This window comes from Poecilia reticulata, chromosome 4 (genome assembly GCF_904066995.2).
Source record: "Poecilia reticulata chromosome 4, P_reticulata-male-v2, whole genome shotgun sequence".
NCBI lineage: Eukaryota > Metazoa > Chordata > Actinopteri > Cyprinodontiformes > Poeciliidae > Poecilia > Poecilia reticulata.
In genome coordinates this window covers 5,061,152-5,078,512 of record NC_088833.1, presented here as the reverse complement: position 1 = coordinate 5,078,512, position 17,361 = coordinate 5,061,152, and the positions used below count along the sequence as shown (strand labels likewise).

The window sequence follows — 17,361 nt, the reverse complement described above, 5'->3', positions numbered from 1 at the left end:
TATAAATACTATTACTTCTATTATAGTCAAATATTTCAAATGTCCAATTGTAAATCTTTTGGAAAAAGTAAAAAAAAAAATAAAAAATAGCTCTGATCCCTAACTTTGTTCTAAATTTAGATAGATCTTCAAACCTCCATTCCTTTCATAGATATTGGAAAATCTACCAAATTGAATCTATTTTTGGGCACTGATGGCATGATGGAGATTTTACAGTTTGGTTTTAAACATTTACCTTGCACAGAATGAGCGCTGGTGAGCTTTTTTATTGAAATCTTTTAGCAAAAAACTGTGAATTGTGTACTTTTAGATCTTACAGCAGCATTTCACACAGAACTCTCACCTCTTGTTTGGAACAATGGGTTGGATTTAAGGTGTACCACTGGATTGGCTTCATTATTATTGAAGTGATGGACCATTTAGTGCTAATACAGAAATGTGTCTGTCCACCTCAGCCTCTCTTTCTTGTGGGGTTCCTCAGGGCTCAGTTATTGGTCCAATTCTTTTTCCTTTACACATGCTTCCTTTGGGTCTATTCTTGCATCTTCCACTGCTACTACTAGACGACTACCTGATTTACCTTCTTCTAACACCTTGACCCCTCTAAAACCTTCCTAGCTCTAAATTTTTTTGACAAACTGTGGCATGACATATTACTTTTGTTCCATTAATAAAGTATTTTCTACTGTACTCTATGATTCTTGAGATGTTTTAGCCTGTTTCATGTTTTCAGACTGGCTCGATTTCAGTGTTTTCTTGACTCCAAGGGTCTGTTAGTAATCACGCTGAGGTGTGGCTAGTGAAATTGAACTAAGCTTTACAAAAAATGTGGTTAGTCATAGTTGAATCATAACTTAACAAGGTAGAGCTAGGGTTGGTTTGGGTAGCTTTTTGTATTCCTTATTATACATTTTCTTTTTCTGTTGTAATCAAGACCTGGATTAGAACAGATCTTAATTAGATTAAATTTTTTCCATAAATTTTCTGCTGAAGCTTGAGGATTATTCAAGCCAAAGTAACATTTCAAAACCTGCAATCTCACTGTTAAGCTTTTGCCTCTGTCATGGCAAATTCACTTTACACAATAAGATGACATTTAGAATATATATCAAGGGGAAAATCGCTTGAAGTAAAAATCTAAGCTCAGTTGAGTCATGTAGAAATTTTGTTGGAAAATTTGATTGATAACATTGGCAATTCCATGAGATTAATATTCATTAGTGTAAAAAAACCCCCAAAGAATTAAGAAAGAAAAGCTGAAATCTCACTTTTGACGAGTTACAGGATCAGACTCTGTGGGGTGAATATAAGCAGTCAAGATCTGGATCAAGGTCTGGCTGTCAGACACCCTGGAAGAAAAACATATCCAAAAAGTACCCAAATCAAATCACAGTCATATTATCAGCATTATTGTATTATAAAATATGAGAAATAAACCAGAAATATGTCATTTTAAAGTATAACTTACCTCCTCTGACTGAACTCTGAGCTGCTCTGAGGAAATATGAGCTTCAGATGCCACAGGAATCGCTTTTCCCTAAATAGGATGCAAAAAATATACATTTTAAAAAAAGTATTCATCTTGTTGCCTGCTTTTGTGAAACTACCATAAAACGTTAATATAAACGCAACTCTCCTTATTTAAATTGTAGTACTCAACTGATTAGGTCATAATCTGTCCTGGACAACACAAGCTTCTGTTTCTGTTCAGAATTGTACAAAATGGCAGGACATACATGTGATATACATGATGCCATGTGTATCATGAAATGTTGAGTTCTTTAAGAGCTACGCTTTAGCATGTAAAGATGGACAGAGTTTAGTTTTCAGGGTATTTAAGAAAAAAAATCTTCTAAGCATATGCAAGTTGTCTGCAACAACCAAAAACATATACTTTATAAATGTTCACAATTGACGACAAGACGGGGATAAGCTTATGTTATTTTTAATAAATGTCTTAATACTATGTTAAACTACTCCAAATAGCATACAAATTCACAAGATGTCAATATAAAAAAGACTGAAAGTTTATTTTGCCACAGAGACTGAAAAGACTAAATGTTTCTGGTTCAAATAAAGCAGCAAGTTCTTCTTTTCAGTGTGACAATCCAATTACTACATATGCTGAACATAACTACAAGGACTTGATTGACCAAAGCCACAGAATTTACTATATTTAAAGATGAAGCTGGTTCATCAACCATTTTCTTTGGCAAAGTATACAGAGCAAGGCCTTGCATGAAATCCATGAGATGGAGATCAAGCACAACCTCAGAAAGATGAAAAAGTATAATTGTATGCCACATACAAGGGCTTGTTATTACGGCTTCACTACTCTCTAAGAAAGATTCAGAGCATAGCTTAGAGCTTTCTTTTGATCTGAGATATTTGTTTCTGCAGCTCTTTTTATTCATTAAATTTCTGCACACTCACTTTGTAGAGGTATCAACCCTGTTTGAGTTGGGAGAGAAATGTGGTCTCCTGTTGGAAACAAGTTCAGGACTCTAAAATGAGATCAATAAACTGTCTTTGAAGCTGCCATTATTTACTAAAGATGAATCCAAGAATTCTGTGGTGAAACAAGCATGCCTGCAAAATATTTTCTAACATCTCTGAGTAGAAAATCCACAGAGCACATTGACTTTTACTTTAATTTTTTGTTGGAACACTGTAGACTAATAACACAATGATGAAATTATCTTGTTTTTTTTTAACTTTATTTATATATTCACTAAGGATGGAAGGGCAGCTGGTAACCAGTATGATCGACTAAACAACTATGAACCTATTGGACACTTAAGAATTCAATTTTTTTCTGATCAGTGAACACATCATATTAAGCACCAGTCAGGTTGTTCTAACTGCACTCTTCAGTGACGATGTTGTTACTGAGTGAAAGCGTCTCAAAGTGTTTTATTTTAAGTATCAGTGAGGTAAGTTATTATCCCAAAGATGTCCAATCAGGCTGACAATCATTTCTAGTCCAACGTTGATTCCCCATCTCTTTACGGACGTTGCTCTGTCCCCTGATGTGCAGCCATGTTGGAACAGGAAGAGACCATGCTCAAACTATTCCCACTAAGTTGAGAGCATGCATTTTTTTCAAAATGTCTTATTGTGTAGAAGATTTAAGTTTCTTTCACTGCAACTAATGGGGCAGGAATAAAATTCTGAAAAACAGTCCTACACTAACGGGCTGCACAGTGGCGCAGTTGGTAGAGCTGTTGCCTTGCAGCAAGAAGGTTCTGGGTTCGATTCCCGGCCCCGGTCTTTCTGCATGGAGTTTGCATGTTCTCCCTGTGCATGTGTGGGTTTTCTCCGGGTACTCCGGTTTCCTCCCACAGTCCAAAAACATGACTGTCAGGTTAATTGGCCTCTCCAAATTGCCCCTAGGTGTGAGTGTGTGTGTGCATGGTTGTTTGTCCTGTGTGTCTCTGTGTTGCCCTGCGAGACAGACTGGTGACCTGTCCAGGGTGACCCCGCCTCTCGCCCAGAACATTAGCTGGAGATGGGCACCAGCAACCCTCCCGACCCCACTAGGTGTGTCGGGAGGGGACTAAGGGACAAGGGTGTAAAGAAAATGGATGGATGGATGGATGGATGGAGTCCTACACTATAATCCCCTCTGGATGAGGCTTTACGGTTGACACCATGGTGAGTGCCAATGTTCAGATAACTGACATGTCCATTGGATTGCCAGATAGAGCATTGGGATCTTAACAGAAGTGATCACATAATAAAAATCAGTTTTTAAAGAAAAATTTTATACAATTGGTGAATTTAGTAAGCAAGGGAAACATAATTGGTGCACCTCTGTTGTTCATCTATTTTATTCACAATATCAATGTATTGATCAGTTCCATCGAAAGTTCTCCAATGTACTGAGTTGAAATCGTCCTTGATATTTCAGTGTATATCTAATGGCTGGTTGGGTGCATTATTTATGAGGTCATTATATTCCAAATGTTACACTTTACATGTTAATAGAATATTTAGCTAATTTGACTCACTCTACATTCCTTGCCCACATTAGATTCAGATGACATTGGCTACATGCAAAAGCTTTAAAACTGAAGGGAACATTATATTGATTGGAAATAAATAACATGATTAGGTAACAATAGGCTCATCTCAACCAAATATGGATCACAAATTTCAACATCAATATCACAATTGCACATCTTCCTGACATGTTACAGTTCAACTCAAGTTTATTTAAATACACGCCTGAGTGCAACAACTTATCTAAGTTCTAAATCAATTTCAGCTACAGCAGTAAAACTCAGAGCAAAACCACAGAGTTAGAATCCAATTCCACTCAATCAGATATCGGGATCCCTAAAATGTCAATCAGTGTAGGAAAACCAGCTCTACTCTTCATCTTTATGCAATTTCTTATACAATGTAAGCAGAGAGAAACGTGTAGGAAAACGAGAAAAAAAACCTTAAATAGAAAAATAATGGAGAAAACTAACAGTGATATTTCATGAGCTCTTACACTTAAATAGCTTTGATGTTTATTTATGGATTTAGAACATAGCGTTCCATCAGAGTGGACCTTTGGACAGGCAGGGAGAAAGATTGTGTGTTTAAAATGCTCAATGAAAGGTGTTTATCAGTATTTCGCTGTAATGAAAGGGAGATGTTTGCAATAAGAGTATGAGCAGTAGCAGTCGGCATGTTAGGAGCATAAACAAGGGGAGGGTGAAGGGTCTGCCTTTCCTGTTCCAGGAGATATGGAACAACTTCCACTTCTTAGTAACTGGAATAAATATGTTTGCTTTGTTTCTGCAGAGTTTCACCCTAGAGTGCAAGTCTCCAGATGTAAATGTTTGTACATGCAAATACACACAGGGGGCGGAGCAGCAGGTGTGAAACCATTATTCTGTCATTACCTCAAATGGAAACTATGTCTTTCCTTGGAAAAGGGACTTGCCCAAAGAAGCTTTCAATCACTTCAGGTAAGGCCACAATGCATTCCTGGGGTAAGCGCCATCACTCATTGGTGGGGAAAAAAAAAAGAAGGAAAGAAAACAGCATAAAAAGTGAAAACAGAAGCCTCAACAACACAGGTTTGCATTCCAGAGGTCACACTGCAGAGTTCATCCACAGAATATGAACTCTAAAGGGAAGTCAGGGCATTCAATATTAGGGTATAAATGTGCAACAGGTCAATCATGCACACTGGAAAAATATCTGTTAGGAAAAAAAAGGCTTTTGAACTATGCAGAGATTATAATGAAAGGGCTACAGTTCTTATCAATAAGCTGTCTGCTACCTAAAACTGCCGGGATTTAACAACATTTTTGCTTTAGAGGGATTATTCTTCAAACAGAAACTAAGTCTTTCTGAATGAATACGGATTGTTACAAGGCCAAAAAGTTTTTAAGAATGTAAACAAATAACATTAATGCAACACACGTGTTCAAGAAGTAGACTTGATCTTTTTAAATCTTTGTTAAAGCTCTGACTGAGCTACGGCCTTCTCCAACTCCCCAGCACCCCTTTTAAAATCCCAGGTTGTTGTGATGTAATCATTTGAGGCAGTGATATGTTCTTTCAAAACCTTTTTTCCCAAAAGTAACACATACCCTATCCGATACAATTCAACTGTAAAACACCCAAATGAATTAGAAAGAAAATTTGTAAAGCTAAAGTTGCAATAAACTGGCTGCAAATATGAACATTCTTAACATCTGTTCATTGCTTCCTTTACCTAAAGATAAAACAATATAATTTTACAAGGTTACTAGTGTGGTAGAAAAATAAATGCCACTCCTCCTTTTCAAACACCAGTCAATAGTGTGTCAAATAGCACTGCTCTTCGGTATTTGGAATTTCAAATATTTAACATATCCTCTATGAAAAAAAAAAAAAAATCTGCAAATAGCCAGATTTTCCACAAATAATTTGGAGTAAGGTCACGCAGAAAAATCTGCGAAAACCAGACTGCGAAAAGGCAGGACTCCACTGTATGGCGGTGGCAGCATTATAATAATATGCTGCATTTGTACCATGATAATACTGGTCCACATTAAAAATGTCTGAAAAATGTTTTGCAGTCATTTATTATTGCCTCATTTATTTCAAACAAAAGCTGGACATTTAACAGGTGTGTACTCTTAACGTCTACTGTACATGTGAAGAAAAAAAAAACTGATTTCTAACTTTCCAAAGAGACACAAGGGAATTATAGTCCATTTCTTCTGGCTCTGTAATTTTCCAATTTAGATGCATTAGTCTGACATTGATAACACTTGATAGAATGATAAACATATCTGATGTGTATTGCTGATTTTAACAATGGAACTTGACAAAATGCAATGTCTCTTACTGGTTTTCACAATTATTCACAGTATGGTGTGTATCAAGTGTTCTAATGTTTTCATGATGCAAAGCACTTTGAACTGCCTTGCTGCTGAAATGTGCGGCACAAATAAACTTGATTGCTCCTGAAAAGTTATTTTCAAAAACAATCACTAGCTTCATGAGATCTGCATAACAGTCACCAATATTTCCATAAATAACTAATTAAATAAAAACCATATGTAAAAAACAGACAGATAAATGATAAAAGTCATATTCTCATCCATGTTTCTTTTATGTTTTTGGCTGATTTCCTCCTCTGGGTTTTCCCCCTTTTGATTCCCCTCACTCAATCTCCTGAGCTCCCGTTGACTCTGGCTCCTACTCAGCTCCACCCTCCGACTGTTTTATGCTAGATGTTTGTGCAAGACTCTGACATGACTTTGAGTCCCACTCCTAACTGACTTCCAAACTGTAAAAAACAGTTTTTAATCACCAAATCTCTAAAACTAGCTGGCCATTAAAAACCTGGAATTAAATGAGTGCATTGTGAAATGTGTTTATGATGGAATAGATGATTTTGGAAACGAAAAGCAATGAATAGTAAACTTTAGTTTATACCCAGAGGTCAGATCATAAACCATCCTCACTGACATAACATGTTATGTAAGGCCATTTTATACAAAAATGGCCAAAAGTTTTGGAAGCAAAACAAACACTGTGTTTTTCTAGCTTTGTTGCTCTGGTTTCCCTGACAGCTAATGTTTGATTAATGAGAACAGTGATTAAATATGCATCAATTCCGCAACAGGAAGCCTATTTTCTAAACTTTGTTTTAATAGATTGTTAGCCATAAAAATGAAGCAGCAGAAGACTAACATAAAATCCTATCACTTTAATTAGAAAACTGTTTGCTTCAAAACTGGTGCATGAGCTTTACATCATTATCTTGTTAGCAAAATAATTCAATTGTTGCATTGCTCAAGCAAGAAAACAGTTGCTAAGATGTTTGCTCATGAAAGGACAGCTTCCTGCAGTAGAAGGTGAGAAGTTCAGAAACGTTAAAGTAGGTTTTAGTGTATTCTGGAGGGTCCAGCTAAAGCTGGGAACATCCTCCCCAAGTTCAATCAGTTTGCAACCAATGCACAGCTTGTTCAACATTGGCAGCAGGTGGGTGTTAGCATTAGACTGAGCACATCTGCACTAAGATTATTAGGCAATCTCTTGTGACAAGAATAGACAGCTGGGAGTTTATTTTTTTTATGAATCCTAGACCTTAGTTAGTTATATTAATTTTTTTTTCCAGAAATAGTATAGTGATCAATACCATCAGTCCTGTCAGAAAGATGCAACAAAGATGTCAGTCCAACAACAAATTAAAATTTAGTTACAGGTGTTAATGATGTGATTAGAACTGGATCCTGAAATGAGGGAGGGGAGAAGAAAAGGAAACCGCTCTGGGAGTGCTCATTAGCGAAAGGGGACAACAACAAGATGATAGTAATAGGAGGAGTCCAACTTTCCCAGAAAATGTATGACAATACTTGACACTTGTAATAGGTCATCCTTAATCAGACCCAAGCTAAATAACCGGTCAGTGCTTCTGTCAAACTGACTGATTACAGACCACCAATACAGCCTCCAAACAGAGATTTTCTCATGATTCTTTCATAATGAAAAATGCTGCGAAGTGCACAGTGTGGGAGGGAGTTAGCTTACTGCATATTCTGTCAAGCAATAATAACTGCTAGCACCACTGAAACTGGCAATGGTTTTCATCAGCCAGGATTTTACCAGGAAACTGATATTCTACATGTCAACAAGAACTTGGAGTCTTGTTCATGGGTGATGGTAAGATGGAGCAGGACATGGACAGTCAGCCTAGAGTTCATCTGCAGTAATGTGGGCAAAGCTGAAAGAATGAGAGTCCGGATTCCTGAGGCTGACTGAACTCATTCTTGGCTCAAAGTAGAGCTACTGCTTCTCTGCATAGAAAGGTGTCAGGGTGCCTCTTGGGCATGACCCATGGGAGGAGACCCAGGGGAAGATGCAAAAGTCACTGGAGGGACTATGTATCCCCTCTGGCCTGGGAACATTTTGGGATCCTCAAGAAAGAGTTGGAGCATGTCCTTGGGCAGAGGGATGTCTGGGGTTGCCCCGTAGTCCGTTTACCCATCAACCTGATCTTTGATGTGCGGAAGACAGCAAGATGGATGTGAAAAAGGTCAAACTGAAAAATTTACTTTAAAGTTCATACATACCCCTGTGAATCTTTTGATTTTTTTTTTTTGTAATTCTTTGCTAATACCATGAAAGCATATTGGTCACAGACAGGGAATGAACCACCAACTCAGTACTTGCCCTCTATAAAAACTTTTCGAGGATTATCAGCTGTATTTAGCCATTAACTCACAAGGTTTAGCCAGTGTTAAAGAGAAGATACACACTGTTAGAATCCAATGACTATAGCTTTTGGTCTTGTCATCTAGTGGAGATTATCCAGAGATCCTGATCTGGAAATTCCTGTCCTCAAGGGTCAGTTTTATGCATGTTTTAGTTGTTACCCTGTTCTAACACATCTAATTAAAAGACTCTTATTAGAAGAAACCTGCACCAGAAGAAGAGTCAGAGATCATGCTTTTTATTACATTGACATGTTTTTTAAACGTTGTTCTTTTAGGCATGTTGAACTAAGAACAAATTCTGTTAAACTTTAGTGAGCCAACTACAGTTGGTGCCAGAAACCATCTAAGAAATAAAGCAGACTCAGACGAAGATGAATGAGTTCATTAACAAGAGCACACAATGTTGATTAAATAAGTAATTGGAGTCACTTGTGCCATCATCACTTTAACAGAATGCCTGACTGGTAATCTGGCAGTCAAGAGCTGAAATCCATCTGGCTGGATTAAAGATGGGACAGATCCAACAAGAATGGAACTATATTCAAAAGTCTGTGCTTTCCTCTTCTCAAAAGCACATGCCAGGATGCTGGTGGAACTGGGTGCTACTAGAAAAACATGGTGGGATTTGAGGACTTTTGCTAAAAAAAAGCAAAAGGAGAAATTAAAGCAATATGTGAACCCAATGTTTATCCATTGGTGTAGTGTAGATATAGTTACTCTTTGTTGAGTCTTCTGTTCCAGAAAAGGTATAAAAATACCAACTGGTACGAAATGTAAGGATATAGATATTGAGAAGAATATTTAGGTATCTGTTGTGGGAAATGACCAATTTTATTTTATTTTTATTTTTTTTAATGAAGCAGACACCCTGCCAACGTATAGGACATTTTTAATAAAGCTGACAGAGTGGGGTAGGTTATCCTAAGCCATTTCTTTGGCTGCATTGCTATAGCCTTGGGCTTCCTGAAGATATACCAAGATTTTCCTCTTGTTAATATGAATTCATTGCAATTCATATTTCCTTTAACTTGGTGCTTTGTCTATGTTTTTCTTCCAAACAAAGTACGCCTAGTCCAGTGCCATTGTGTTTAGGAACGATCGTCAGTGGTACAATCCTTCCTGGATTGTACCACTGACAAAGTTATTATTACTTCCATAACTATTTGTAACCTTTTCGTTTTTTCTTTTCACAGAAAGTAATGGTGCCATATGGATTCTGTGCAACATCAACTGAGCTATCACAACTCCAACTCCCACCGGACTGAACTTGTCTGTACTCTAATAAACATGTTTAAAGCTGGTTTGAGATGATAGCTGTTGTAAACTGACACTACAGAGAAAAACTAAGTTGAACTGAACTCAACTAAAAGGAACCCATGCAGACAAAAAATATGAAAACAGAGGACATTTATTTTTACATAAGACATATATATTATGTTTATATTATATAAACATAATATATATGTTTATATTAAATATAACACAATAAATTGAATTAAAATAGTTTAGTTTCAGTTTTCTATAGTTTAAAACACAGTTCTTAACCTCTGTGGACTGAGCAGGCATTCACAGGGGGTCGTGGCTGTTTGTGTGAGTTTAACCTTTTGATCATCTTGATAAGATTTAAACAGCTGGTGTAAAACTGAAGGCAACATAGAATATCTGTAAAACACATAATCTAATTTGTGATTTATCCTAGTTATTAACAACATGTCTTGATTGAAATAGCCTAATTATAGTTTTCGGATTAATAACTTATTCTGCTCTATTGACCTTTATGTTACCTGTAGTTACAGCAGATTGCCTGCTAAATTTTTTGATCTGTCATTTGTCTGTGTGGGAAAGAATCAGGAGAAGTTCTGATCTGTGAAAAGCTATAAAACAACACGAGTTCAGGCCAGTGGAGGAGAAGCTCTGCTTCCACTTTGTTTAGATCATTACTGTCAAACTCCAGTCCTCAAGGGTCGCTGTCCTGCAGTTTTTAGATGTGCCACAGGTACAAAACACTGGAATGAAATGGCTTAATTGCCTGCTCCTTGTGTAGATCAGTTCTCCAGAGCCTTGCTAATGACCTAATTATTCTTTTCAGGTGTGGTGCAGGAGAGGCACATCTAAAAGTTGCAGGACAGCGGCCCTTGAGGACTGGAGTTTGACACCTGTGGTTTAGATAAAGGTGACAACTGGTGTTTGATCTTGAAAACAAATTGTAGGGAGGTCCTAACTTTTAAGAGGGTCCGAGACATCTCCTGGTTGGATGAGCAAAGATACGCCTTATTTGAATAATTCAAAGAGAAAAATACGCCTTTACTATAAAAATTTGTGCAGGTGAGGAACAAACTAGATTTGCTTTTGCAAGTCTCCAAAGACGTCTTTGCCTTTCTTTCTTTCTTCTTCTTTTCTATTTGTCTCAGGTAAATGAATGTCTGTTTTAGTGTGTTTGAAGTGTCTGTGTTGTCAATGTGATTTCATACTTTTAAATGTTAGAATAAACTCCGAAAATGTATGACGTGGAGCGTTGACTGTCATCTCTGTGTGGCTTTTGTTTCCACGCATATGTTTAAAACAGATATCTGAAGAGAAAGTATTTCTGATGCTCAAGTTTGGAAGTTTTTTTATTTCAATTTAACCTTCTGCAAGTTTACTTCCATCTGCTAAACAGAGTATAGGAAAACTCCTGGTTAACTCAGTTTGAGCACCATTCAGACTGTAGTCAATAAGCCAATTGTAATGGCTGGGTTTGACAGTCTGATGTAAGATTTGCCTCCAACAGCAGCTAGAAGAGACTCTGCCCTGCATCAGCCAACAAAAGCCAAAATATTGTCTGCTGGAGCTTAAGAACACTGTTTAAAGTTCAACTGAGTGTTTGGCAAGCAGAGGCCGTAACACACAGGAGGGTGACCTGATGAATATTCATAGCACCCATCTGGGGGAGAAATATGATTTTCTACGCTTTAATCAATTTGTGTAGTCATCCATCACACTGAATCATTCAGCTGCCATGAAAGTAAAAGAAAAATCTGTGGTGAATGTCAAAACTAAACTAAAGGCTTTTCTAAAATTGCATTAATTGGTCTAATGAAGGTGCCAAAATTACAGTTTGGCTGTTACAATCTGCATGTGAGCCTTCACAGCTTGCCCGCCGCAAGGGATAATTGCAAATCTGTGATATTTTCACTACGCTTGACAGTAATGCCAAACGGCCAGATTTACCATCATACACACTACCTTCCTTGCCATTTAAGACATGTAAGACACTCTAGTGAAGTCTTTGTACTCACGTGCTTTTTCTTGGCTTATATAATGTTATTTCCATTGCAAATAAGGGAGTCCTGCCATGATGTCAATGCCAACAAGAGTGTCTTAGGCAACAAATGTCCACTTAGTGATGTAATGTGTTTTAAATTGACTTGAGCTTTGGTGAAAGTTTGACAAATTACACTAGCAACCACATATTCGGCATGGCATAAGGCTTAGAGAGGATGCACTGGATTGTAAAATGATTATTGAAAGTCTGCAGGATCAGGATAATGTGATTCTTACATTTGCTTTGTCATTTCAAACTTTACAAACTAAAGTACAGCTAACTTTTTCAGGTGATCCTGATCCTACATAAACATACAAGCCTTTGTTGCACTTGGCCCTGTATTTAGCATTTTACCATGTAATTCATGTATTAAGGATGTAACAAAAATTACATTTGTGGCTGGACTTTTAATTTTACTCTTGAACAGGTTCAATGGTGTTCTTATCTCAATGAGAGAATGCACTTCATCTTGGTGCTAACAAGTTGGACTGACAACATTCTTCAGTGTGGAAGTTGCTCTAGAAAAAAGAAGATTCAGAAATCAAGAGGTGCAAGACTGCATTTATCTTTTTTAAGCTTGACACAAGTACATCTCGCACGGAATCAGGCCGACAAAACTTTTGCAGCATTTATACTGTGTGGCCTTTATTCAGACAGACTCTAGGGGGCAGTGTTTTCTGCCTATGTTAACTGTATTACTGTATAGAAGTTAAAACAAACAAAACAAAAACAAAAAAACACAATTGTATTAGAAACATGGCGACACCCGTGAGTGTGCTGGTGGTATTTTTGTTTTTATGGGCTGAATCATTAAGATGTCTGTCTTTGAAAACCCCTGCCGGGACAGGCTGCTTGTCCACCATGTTTTTCCGAACTTAACTGTCCACATAGTCACAAAATTTCAGAGGTGTGGAAAATTTGGTCCACACGAAGGGGTGTGATTGCCGACATGATGTAATGATAGACGCGTCAAGCATCATTAAAGCTCAACACCGACAACCTCCTCCCACATGGTAAGATGCTGGTACTGGTTTTGATTTAAATATTTATTGACAGGTCACAGAAAACAGGCTGCTTCAGGCTTTAGTACTTATAATAAACGAATAAAGGAATAAACAATTTAACAGATAGTAAATAGGAGCTTTTCTGTCACAAATTTTCAGCTGAAATTGAAACAGCTATCATTTGTTTTTAATGGAGCTGTAGGTGAAAAAAGGGAAAATATTGCAATGACACTTCAATACTTTGAAGAGTGCAAGAAAAAGTTAATCTTCAAATGGAGTAAAGCTCTATTTTCCTCCACTTCTATCTACAAAATACTAAATTTTACAGTGTGGTGTTCAACACCTGTCAATAACTGGAAACAAAATTAATTCTCCTCTGACCCTCAAAGCCTGGTTAATTGGGCCTGATTTCCAATATATAGTAAAATAATATGCCAGCCACAAAAACCACACCAGCTCATATTGCTAATTATCTCAAGTTATTATAGAAATATCCTCAGTTATTACCCACAGTTACTGCTGCTGGAATGTGTTGTCGAGTCCACTCCGGCTGTCTACGAGGAAAATGTCCAGCCATGCCAGGCCGAGGCAGAAAAAAAGAAAACATAATTCCACCCTAACACAACTACTCCCAATGTTCTGCCAAATGCCAGCGATTATATACTTACCCTCCAAAAGGCTGAACTGGGAGCCAGTCTGTGACTTTTTGTAAATCTCGGTATGGTTTGTACAATCTTTTTGAAGTTAGATGCTGGCAAAAAGCAAAAGCAATAGCAGCTGCATTGTCATCATATAACATTTAATCAAGGACACAAACTCGCATACACACACCATCGCCAGGCATGAAAGCCCTCCAGTCAGCTGTTTGTCAGTAATGATCCTCTTCTGGCAGCGGCGGTACGTAGCATGAGTATGTCGCTAACCAGCTGCAGTCACACAGCTCCCACATCTGCTTCTTATATTATGTACTTGGTACATTCTGAAGCACATTCTCACATGATCCCAGGCTAATAATTGTCTACCTTTCCATCCCAGACTGGATGTTCATTTGCTGGCCTGTGAATGAAACACCCTTGTTGAAAAGAACTTCTGTCAGACATTGTGAGATTAAGCAGACTAAACAAACAGCTGGGTACCAAAGCCTCCTCAGATTCCAGTTCAACAAAAGTAATTAAGCTTATTTTGTTTCTGCTTGTGTGATTATGGCACCTTCAAACATTTTCCTGGTGGCAAACTTTTATGAAAAACCAAAACTTCAAGGGGATCCCATAATTACTTTCTGCCACATTCATCAATCTACTGAATTAGGAAAAAATATGGAGCAGATGGAGTTGGAACCTGTTACTAGACCCTGAAGTAAAGTTTCAAAAGTCAAGAGTGAATGAGTATTCTGAAGAAAGAAAGATGGTAAAAGGTAAAGCAGCAGGATAGAATCTCTTGGAAAGACAAAACACACTTTTTTTTACAGGCACTTCTGATTATTCTTGATATTCCAGACATATAAAACTTTAAGATGAAGTTCTATAACATCTCGTATTCCATTTTCCCAATTGAGGATGACAGTAGAAAGACTCAGCCTTAAATAAATCTGTAAGAAGAGTGGTAGATGGCTGCTGATGAGAAAGACAATGGATGGCCTATAAAAAATTAGGAAGTTAGAAATGAAGAAATCAACAATGAGACTCAATGACTGAATTACAACTTGACATAAGTGAATCTTTCCATGAAACATGCTTAAAATTACCCAGCAATTCTATTCAAGCTATGAAGATGTTACAAAAATACCATTACACGAGTTTATGGATCGAAAAGAACATTCACCTAAAAATGTAGACAATAACAGGAGAAAAACACCAAAAGTGAAGAGCTGTTTTGTTCTAATGTATTTACAACTTTTTTGGTTTTAACTAAAACACAATGTCTTCGAAATTATTGCAATTAACAAGAGTGTTCTTTGTGTCAATACCAAGAAAAACAACCTGCTCATCCTATGCTGCACCAGCTTACAGTTGTTCTCTTAAATAATGTTCTGGCCCTTTTCAGGGGTCTTGGCACTCACCTCATCCTGCCTAACGTACACAAACCTAATTGGGGTTTATGTTTGCTATGACTCTTAACACTTATTTGTTCATCTTAAATCACATTGTCATAACATTCACCAATTCTTCCACATACTGTGTGTTTTCCTCATATCATGCAGCTTCAGAGTTTTATATATATATATATATATATATATATATATATATATATAAAAAAAATTCCCTTCTCACCCTCCGCGGGTGGTCTGTTTCATCCTCTGAGCTCGGGTCCTCTACCAGAGGCCTGGGACCTTGAGGGTTCTGCGCAGTATCTTGGCTGTGCCTAGAACTGCACATTTCTGGACTGAGATGTCTGATGTTGTTCCTGGGATCTGTTTGAGCCACTGCTCCAGTTTGGGGGTGACTGCCCCGAGGGCCCCGATGACTACAGGCACCACTGTGGTCTTCACCTTCCAGGTCTTTTCCAGTTCCTCCCTGAGGCCCTGGTATTTCTCCAATTTCTCATGCTCCTTTTTCCTGATGTTGTAATCACTTGGTATTGCTACATCCACCACAACGGCTTTCCTCTGTTCTTTATCCACCACCACAATGTCCGGTTGGTTCGCCATTACCATCTTGTCTGTCTGGATCTGGAAGTCCCACAGGATCTTAGCTCGGTCATTCTCCACCACTTTTGGGGGTGTTCCCCACTTTGATCTCGGGGCTTCCAGTCCATATTCTGCACAGATGTTCCTGTACACTATGCCCGCCACTTGGTTATGTCGTTCCATGTACGCTTTCCCTGCCAGCATCTTGCACCCTGCTATTATGTGCTGGACTGTCTCAGGGGCCTCCTTGCACAACCTACACCTTGGGTCTTGTCTGGTGTGGTAGATCTGAGCCTCTATTGCTCTGGTGTTTAGGGCCTGTTCCTGGGCGGCCAGGATGAGAGCCTCTGTGCTGTCCTTGAGTCCAGCTTTCTCCAGCCATTGGTAGGTTTTCCTGACATCAGCCACTTCAGTTATTTGTCGGTGGTACATCCCATGTAGGGGCTTGTCCTCCCATGATGGTACTTCCAGCACCTTGTCTTCTGTTCCCCATTGCCTGAGACATTCGCTGAGCACATCGTCTGTTGAGGCTTTGTCCTTGATGTATTTATGGATCTTGGATGTTTCATCCTGGACAGTGGCTCTCACACTCACTAGTCCTCTGCCTCCTTCCTTACGGCTCGTGTACAGTCTCAGGGTGCTGGATTTGGGGTGGAATCCTCCATGCATGGTTAGTAGCTTCCTAGTCTTAACATCCGTGGCCTTCATCTCTTCCATTGGCCAGCTAATTATTCCGGCAGGGTATCTGATTACTGGTAAGGCATAGCTGTTTATTGCACGGATCTTGTTCTTGCCATTGAGCTGGCTTCTCAGGACTTGCCTTATTCGTTGGAGGTATTTGGCTGTGGCTCCTTTCCTTGTGACCTCATCGAGGTTGCCATTTGCTTGTGGTATTCCCAGGTACTTGTAGCTGTGCTCTATGTCTGCTATTGTTCCTTCTGGGAGTGAGACCCCTTCTGTGTGGGCGACCTTCCCTCTCTTTGTAACCATCCGACCACACTTCTCTAGTCCGAATGACATCCCAATGTCAGTGCTGTAGATCCTGGTGGTGTGGATCAGTGAGTCGATATCTCGCTCGCTCTTGGCGTACAGCTTGATGTCATCCATGTAGAGGAGGTGACTGATCATAGCCCCATTCTTGAGTCGGTATCCGTAGCCAGTCTTGTTGATGATTTGGCTGAGAGGGTTCAGGCCTATGCAGAACAGCAGTGGGGACAGAGCATCTCCTTGGTATATGCCACATTTGATGGACACTTGTGCAAGTGGTTTGCAGTTGGCTTCAAGGGTGGTTTTCCACAGCCCCATCGAGTTTGCAATGAAGGCTCTTAGAGTCCTATTGATGTTGTACATCTCTAAGCATTCAATGATCCAAGTGTGTGGCATTGAGTCATAGGCTTTCTTGTAATCAATCCAAGCGGTACACAGGTTGGTGTGTCGGGTTTTGCAGTCTCGGGCAACTGTGTGGTCTACAAGGAGTTGGTGTTTGGCTCCTCTGCTATTTATGCCTATGCCCTTCTGTGCCTTGCTCATGTATTTATCCATGTGCCCGCTTATCTTAGCCGCTATGATGCCTGACATGAGCTTCCATGTTGTAGAGAGACAGGTTATTGGCCGATAGTTGGATGGGACTGAACCCTTCGAGGGTTCCTTCTGTATCAGGATTGTTCGCCCTTCAGTTAACCATTCAGGGTGAGTCCCATTTTGTAGCAGCTGGTT

The 17,361-nt window shown here is 38.8% G+C and overlaps 1 protein-coding gene across 1 annotated transcript in view; it reads right to left on the bottom strand.

The window, feature by feature from the left end:
• LOC103463073 (N(G),N(G)-dimethylarginine dimethylaminohydrolase 1) overlaps positions 1-17,361 on the bottom strand; it is a 118,669-nt gene that overhangs the window by 95,016 nt on the left and 6,292 nt on the right. Inside the window, exons 6-7 of the mRNA XM_081606049.1 lie at positions 1,469-1,537; positions 1,269-1,349 (exon numbers count right to left, since the gene is read on the bottom strand). Coding sequence (XP_081462175.1) covers positions 1,269-1,349; positions 1,469-1,537 — 150 coding nt within the window. The remainder of the gene's footprint in view (positions 1-1,268; positions 1,350-1,468; positions 1,538-17,361) is intronic.